General features: G+C 32.2%; 2 protein-coding genes across 2 annotated transcripts; one reads left to right on the forward strand and one right to left on the reverse strand.

The window, feature by feature from the left end:
- Window positions 1-674: 674 nt before the first annotated feature.
- LOC111894078 (uncharacterized) lies at window positions 675-2,154 on the reverse strand. Its single transcript, XM_023890152.3, has 5 exons — window positions 1,521-2,154; window positions 1,362-1,437; window positions 1,188-1,277; window positions 1,080-1,124; window positions 675-1,000 (listed from the first exon to the last, which is right to left on the reverse strand). The coding sequence occupies exons 1-5, from the start codon at window positions 2,057-2,059 to the stop codon at window positions 773-775; spliced, it is 978 nt and encodes a 325-aa protein (XP_023745920.1). The 5' UTR covers window positions 2,060-2,154; the 3' UTR covers window positions 675-772.
- Window positions 2,155-4,256: 2,102 nt separating this feature from the next.
- On the forward strand, window positions 4,257-5,324 carry LOC111894079 (arsenate reductase 2.2). Its single transcript, XM_023890153.3, has 3 exons — window positions 4,257-4,417; window positions 4,515-4,653; window positions 5,033-5,324. Exons 1-3 carry the CDS (start codon window positions 4,266-4,268, stop codon window positions 5,198-5,200), a joined length of 459 nt encoding a protein of 152 aa, XP_023745921.1. The 5' UTR covers window positions 4,257-4,265; the 3' UTR covers window positions 5,201-5,324.
- Window positions 5,325-5,871: the final 547 nt, after the last annotated feature.

Raw genomic sequence — 5,871 nt, forward strand, 5'->3', positions numbered from 1 at the left:
ACACTTCATCAATGTGTCCCACGTAAGATGTCGTGAGAAAAACCTAAAGAAATTATTCATAAGTATTGAATGAGTACAAAAACAAAAATGACTTATTTTGAAACAAAAAAATATTAAGGACTAAATGTATACAAAATGAGAAATATATTACCCTATTAAGTCATTTTCCCGGCTAACATGGAGTAACGGTCATAAGGACTGAATGTATACAGTTTAACAAGTTGAAGAGGTAAATATGGACGAAAAAAAAGTCAGTGACTAAACGTGTACAAATCAAAAAATATATATTACCTTTTTAAGTCATTATCCCTTAGAAAACATGTGAAAATTATAAGATTAATAAACATGACGCAACATGTGGGCCACCCCATTAGTTAATCACATGACACATACACACCACATCTTCAATAACCTATAACTACTTTCATCCTCAAAAAGTCTAATTTTAAACACATATTCATGATCATTAACTTGTTGAAATAGTTAAAGAGCTTACTCATAATTTCTCAATAGGAAAATTACATCATAAGTATACTAGATTTAACCTAAAATTTAGTTGTTAAATGTTAGCCTTGATAATTTACAACCAACAATACAATTTAATTAAATGATTACACAATTCACAATCAACAAAATACAAATTGCAAACCAAATAACAAAATGCAAGCCTAAAATCAGAAAATGATAAATTCTCTATATATATATATATTGAAGTCAAAAACCAATATTATAAAATACAAATGTTACAATAACAAACTTGATAATTCTAGCTTTATCTTGTACCACTAGTTTGATCATGTTCATTCAGATTATCTGCAGTTTGTAATTGATTTTGATTTCTAACATACTCATCAATCTCATTCACCATTCTTATTTCCTCCATATCTCGTTCCAATTTATCCATTTTTTCCACCATTTCTCTCTTCAATTTTTCCCATTTTTCATCCATATCTCGTTCCAGTTCTTCACGTAACTCTTCCTTAATGCGTTCAACATAGTCCTTCAAGACAATATGAATAAATACAACTATTAGCAAACATGAATAGATAACAACTGTAAGGTTACAGACATTTGTGTACCTTCTGTTCAAGATAAGCACATTTAGCTTCAAGACATCTCACTTTCTGCAAACAGAAAACAATTGATTTCTTAATCATCTTTTGCTAAAGTTTTAATCAGACTATTACCTTGTGTAACTCCTCATCAGCAACACAAAGCCTAGCAGCATAAAGAACTCTAACATCCTTCAATGTGCACGACTTCTTGCATTGAGGGCACTGATAAAATTAAGAGAAATGTATGAGAAAATAGATAAGAGAATCAAAGATGTGTTCTTTTTGGTGTACATTGAACAAACAAACCTTCCCAGAACTTCGACGAAGTTGAAGCCATTTGTTTATACATGATAATCCATATATATGCCCACAGGGAAGACAACTGCAGTCATGGCAGCTGATAGAATCAATGTGGATCGATTGAATAAATTTCGACTCAATTTGGAAATGTTAACTTCATCTTACCAGATTTGATGGCTTCCACCGCTAGTCCAAGCTTCAAAGCAAATAGGGCAAAATAAACCATCAATTTCGCCTCTATTCAATGATTCCTTTCCTTCACACGACTCCAGATCATTTGAATCGTTCAGATAGCCATCGTTGATTGATCTACCATTGGAAATAGAGCTTGAAATAGTCAGTGACGTTATCTCCACCGGAATCAACTCATCTGGTTCTTCGTCTTCGTCTTCGTCATCTTCGTCGTCCTCGTCCCAATAATCCTCATCCTCGTCCCAGTAATTGTCATTTTCGTAGTCATCTTCGTCTTCATAATCCTCGTCTTCAATTGAGTCGATAGGTATCACCCTCGGAATCAACTCCCCCAATTCTTCTCCCTCTTCATCTTCTTCTTCCTCTTCCACTTCCTCTTCATTTTCGAAACCTTCTTGATATTCTTCTGTTTCGATCAATCTGTAGTCTTCCATTATTGATGTGATGAGTACTTCTAACACCGAATACAGGATGAAGAAGAAAAGCACATGAATAAGATCAAAATTGACCATTGAATTTTAGGGTTTCGACATTGGAGCTCCGACCAGGTTAGCAAGAATTGAGCTTTTAACTACTTCAATTTTTACAAGGAATTTCTTTTAATTATACAAAATAGGGAAATAGACGATTAAATTTCCCTTTTTTTCAAACTTATCACATGTGATCTAGTCGTCTCGTTTACTTGGATCCTACGTGGCAGTTTTTAATCATTTTGTGCAAGTTAATATGGTAAATGGATTTTTTTATTGAAATTTATTATTTTTGTAAATTAGAAATTTATTATTATTATTATTTAACGCATATGATAAAAAAAAAAGTAAACCAATTATTATACATATTAAATATATATAGACATTGTTTATGACTAGCGGTCGATATTGAACCGACTTAATACTCACTTCTTTCCAAAATTTCCTTTGATTCTCTGAGTTATAATCTCGAAAAATCCTAGTTGTTAGAGTATTTTGGCTAGCCCTGAGATCCTTGAGAGGTCGGTAATTAGAAGTTATCGAGTCGAAGTTCTTTCAATATAATTTTCAGACTTTTGTCAAGAAAATCTTTGTAAGTTAAGTTATGCTCATATTACTTATAGTATAACTTATATTTATATTCATAATTTTTGTTATGGATTTATAAATAAGAGTTATCAGTGATTTAAAGTCATTATATCAATTGATCTATTTACGAAGATGATGTTTAGGCTAGATTTAGTGAGGTGTTTAAAATAAGATTTTCAAACAATATACTTTGTATACCAAACATATTCTACATCCAATATGATGTTACCTGGTTGCTCTTTACTTGATAGATCTTAATATAGAGATTAAGATTGTTGAGAAATCTAGACAATCATTAGCCACTAAGGATATTAAACTAAGACTTAGTAATATGAACCTAAGTCGCATCAAAGGAAAGGGTAAGTGTTGAAGTGAAGCGCTGCCCAACTTTTCAGTCATCCACTTTAACAAGTGAGCGCATATTTACTTTCAACTTACACATAGATATAAAGTATATAGATATTAAATGTTGTGTGTGCATATTATCTGTAGACATTAATTACATTATGACACACATAGTGCACACTTGTATACAACAAGTTTGTTATCGGTTCGACCAAATGACGGGGGTCAAAAGAGATGCGCCCCCTTACCAAATCCTAGGGACAACGCTCTCTTTAAGGAAAATGTTATGAAAAAATCTCATTTTTTGGAATATATCCTCCATAATTATCCTTGAAACTGTCATCATTTATTTAAGTAATGATGATTGATACTTATTTTTGGTAATTGGAAGAATCCAAATTCTATAAACCTCAGTTCTTGGTTATTTTATCAGTGTCTTTATTTGAGATTGTCCCTTAAAGATTATCCCCATAATTTGAATTTGATGTAAGCTAGACTTAAGATCGACAAATTCTAAAAATGATCACACGATCCTTCAAAAAGATCAAAGTTACGTATCGATTTCAGAAGCTATCTTTTCCTTAGGAACCATAACACTTGCTTGAAATTCAAAATTATTTCATTTCATTGTTGTTTAAGAGAGATGTGAAGCAGTGACGGAGCTAAATGAGGCGTTGGGGGTACTATAGTACCCCTAAAAAATTGTTTTATATATATAAAAAATATAATTTGTAAACATGTTTCTTGTTATTGTACCCCCAACTAAAGAGATTATAATATTTTTTTAATTTCGATATTAGATAACTACATATATAATATATTGATAATGTTTGTACCCCATATCAAAATTTATGGTTCCGTGAGTGATGTCAAGATTTAGACAAATTTTATCCACTTCTTTTATTGATTTGCCAGGGATTTGATTCCTTAACTCCGTAAGTGAACAATCAAATTAGTCTTATATTTATATAAATTTATATTTTTCACCACTTTGACTTGTATTAGACCATAGTGCAATGTATATAATCTCCACTACATTACTTATCACGCGATACTACTTACACTTTAAGAAATATTAAATCACGTTGAACCAAGTTTTATTTTACAATTTACATTGAAAAGTCAAAATCAATTTTCCCAAGCAGTTGAAAAGATGCTATAAACTCAAACTACAACAGTCAATTTCATATCACAATTGGATGCAATGTGTACAATTGCAATTAATAGGGACCGTTGATGCAAATTCTGTACTAGTGCAATAAACAGGGACCGTTGATGCAAAATTAGCATCAGATTCTTTCATCTTTAATTCTTTATGTTCACCGCTGCGATCAAAAAGTCTACCATCTGCGTCTGCCAAATTTCTCCGGTGCTAGCAGCAACAATGGCGAAAAACGTATCATTCATCACTGGATCTGAGCTCCTATCTCTCAAAGAACGCTCTAATGTCGCCATCGTTGACGTCAGGTAACTTAATTTCTAATCCAACGATCTCCCACCCGTCTTTTTCGTATCAAACACTTCACCACGAAATATATCATTCGATTATTGATTAATTCTACAGGGACGATGAACGAAGTCACGATGGACATATAGCTGGATCACTCCACTTCGCCAGCGATACTTTTCAGGACAGGATCCCTAATCTCGTTCAAGCCGCTAAAGGGAAAGATACCCTAGTCTTTCACTGTGCCCTTAGCCAGGTATGCTATAGATTTAATCAAATTTCTTTTACTCTTATGTTTATTTTCAGTTCTTTCGATTAGGGTTTCGTGCAATTTTTCCACAGTGCAAAATTTCAACTGTAGAACTTATCATTGCAAATTGACAATCAATTACCGATGTTCCATGGTTTTTTCTTTCATTTCCACACTTGAAATGCTCGTCTTAAAACAAACCTACATGTCTAAATCATTCTGTGTCATATCATAATCGTATGTCCCTGATTTTATTAGGTAGAAACTGATTCAATCTTATGTTCTTGAAAAGAAAATTAATGTGATCATCATTCATCAACTCATCAATCTTGTAGTTCTTCCACCATCTTCTTTCATCAAGTTTTTGATAAACATCTTGTATCAGGTTCGTGGGCCGAAATGTGCACGTAGATTTGCAGACTATCTTGCTGAAGGGAAAGTGGATGCAGGGATAAAGAATATAATGGTGCTGGAACGCGGTTATAATGGCTGGGAAGCTTCTGGTAAACCTGTTTGTCGCTGTCGTGGGTCCACTTGCAAAGGGGGATGCTAAATCCACATACATGTATTGCTATACATCATATCATACTTGGCTTTTATTTCTTGTGTATAATTAAAATCCTATACATTGAATGGTTGTCAATCCAAATAATATGAGAGGGAAGCTGTTATATTCTCGTTTTTATTTTAATTGAAAAGTCTTAGATTATACATTTGAACTACAAGTGATAAGAGATGCCATTAGCTATTTTGTTATGGGGTTAGGGCAGAGGCCGAGTTTTTCGGTTCTTTACATTTTAGATCGGTACAACTTTAGATGCATATGATATAAGTTGTTGAAGCTTACTTAAAGTTTGTTTTTTTTATGCTAAAGTTAGTTTATAACGTTAGGTGAATATGATATAAGTTGATGAAGCCTACTAAAAGTTTGTTTTGTTATGCTAAAGTTAGTTTATCTTATTATCTATTACGAAACTTAAAACGGATACATTTTTGGGTTTGATTGTTTGTTTTAGATTATAAATACAATTTTTTGTTTGATTGTTTGTTTTAGATAAAAAATAATTTGTGATTACTTATACCATTTAATTGAACTTTGAATCGAGTTGATTAATGACATTATCATTTTTTAGCTTTGACATCTTGATTTTGGAAGGTTGTAAGTTATTGAATTTGAAACCAAAAATGATAAAATCATAGTCTAAAATTAAATACAAACTCTAT

Source organism: Lactuca sativa, chromosome 6 (genome assembly GCF_002870075.4).
Source record: "Lactuca sativa cultivar Salinas chromosome 6, Lsat_Salinas_v11, whole genome shotgun sequence".
NCBI classification, from domain to species: domain Eukaryota; kingdom Viridiplantae; phylum Streptophyta; class Magnoliopsida; order Asterales; family Asteraceae; genus Lactuca; species Lactuca sativa.

What these genes read in the sequence shown, in the direction of transcription:
- LOC111894078 (XM_023890152.3), bottom strand. Translation starts at nt 2,059, where the DNA reads ATGGTCAATTTTGATCTTATTCATGTGCTTTTCTTCTTCATCCTGTAT. An exon ending in GGTGGAAGCCATCAAATCTG is followed by an intron (nt 1,438 to 1,520) that starts GTAAGATGAAGT and finishes CCATGACTGCAG; the next exon opens with TTGTCTTCCCTGTGGGCATA. An exon ending in CTGATGAGGAGTTACACAAG is followed by an intron (nt 1,125 to 1,187) that starts GTAATAGTCTGA and finishes TTCTGTTTGCAG; the next exon opens with AAAGTGAGATGTCTTGAAGC.
- LOC111894079 (XM_023890153.3), top strand. Translation starts at nt 4,266, where the DNA reads ATGTTCACCGCTGCGATCAAAAAGTCTACCATCTGCGTCTGCCAAATT. An exon ending in GTCGCCATCGTTGACGTCAG is followed by an intron (nt 4,418 to 4,514) that starts GTAACTTAATTT and finishes TTAATTCTACAG; the next exon opens with GGACGATGAACGAAGTCACG. An exon ending in TTCACTGTGCCCTTAGCCAG is followed by an intron (nt 4,654 to 5,032) that starts GTATGCTATAGA and finishes ATCTTGTATCAG; the next exon opens with GTTCGTGGGCCGAAATGTGC.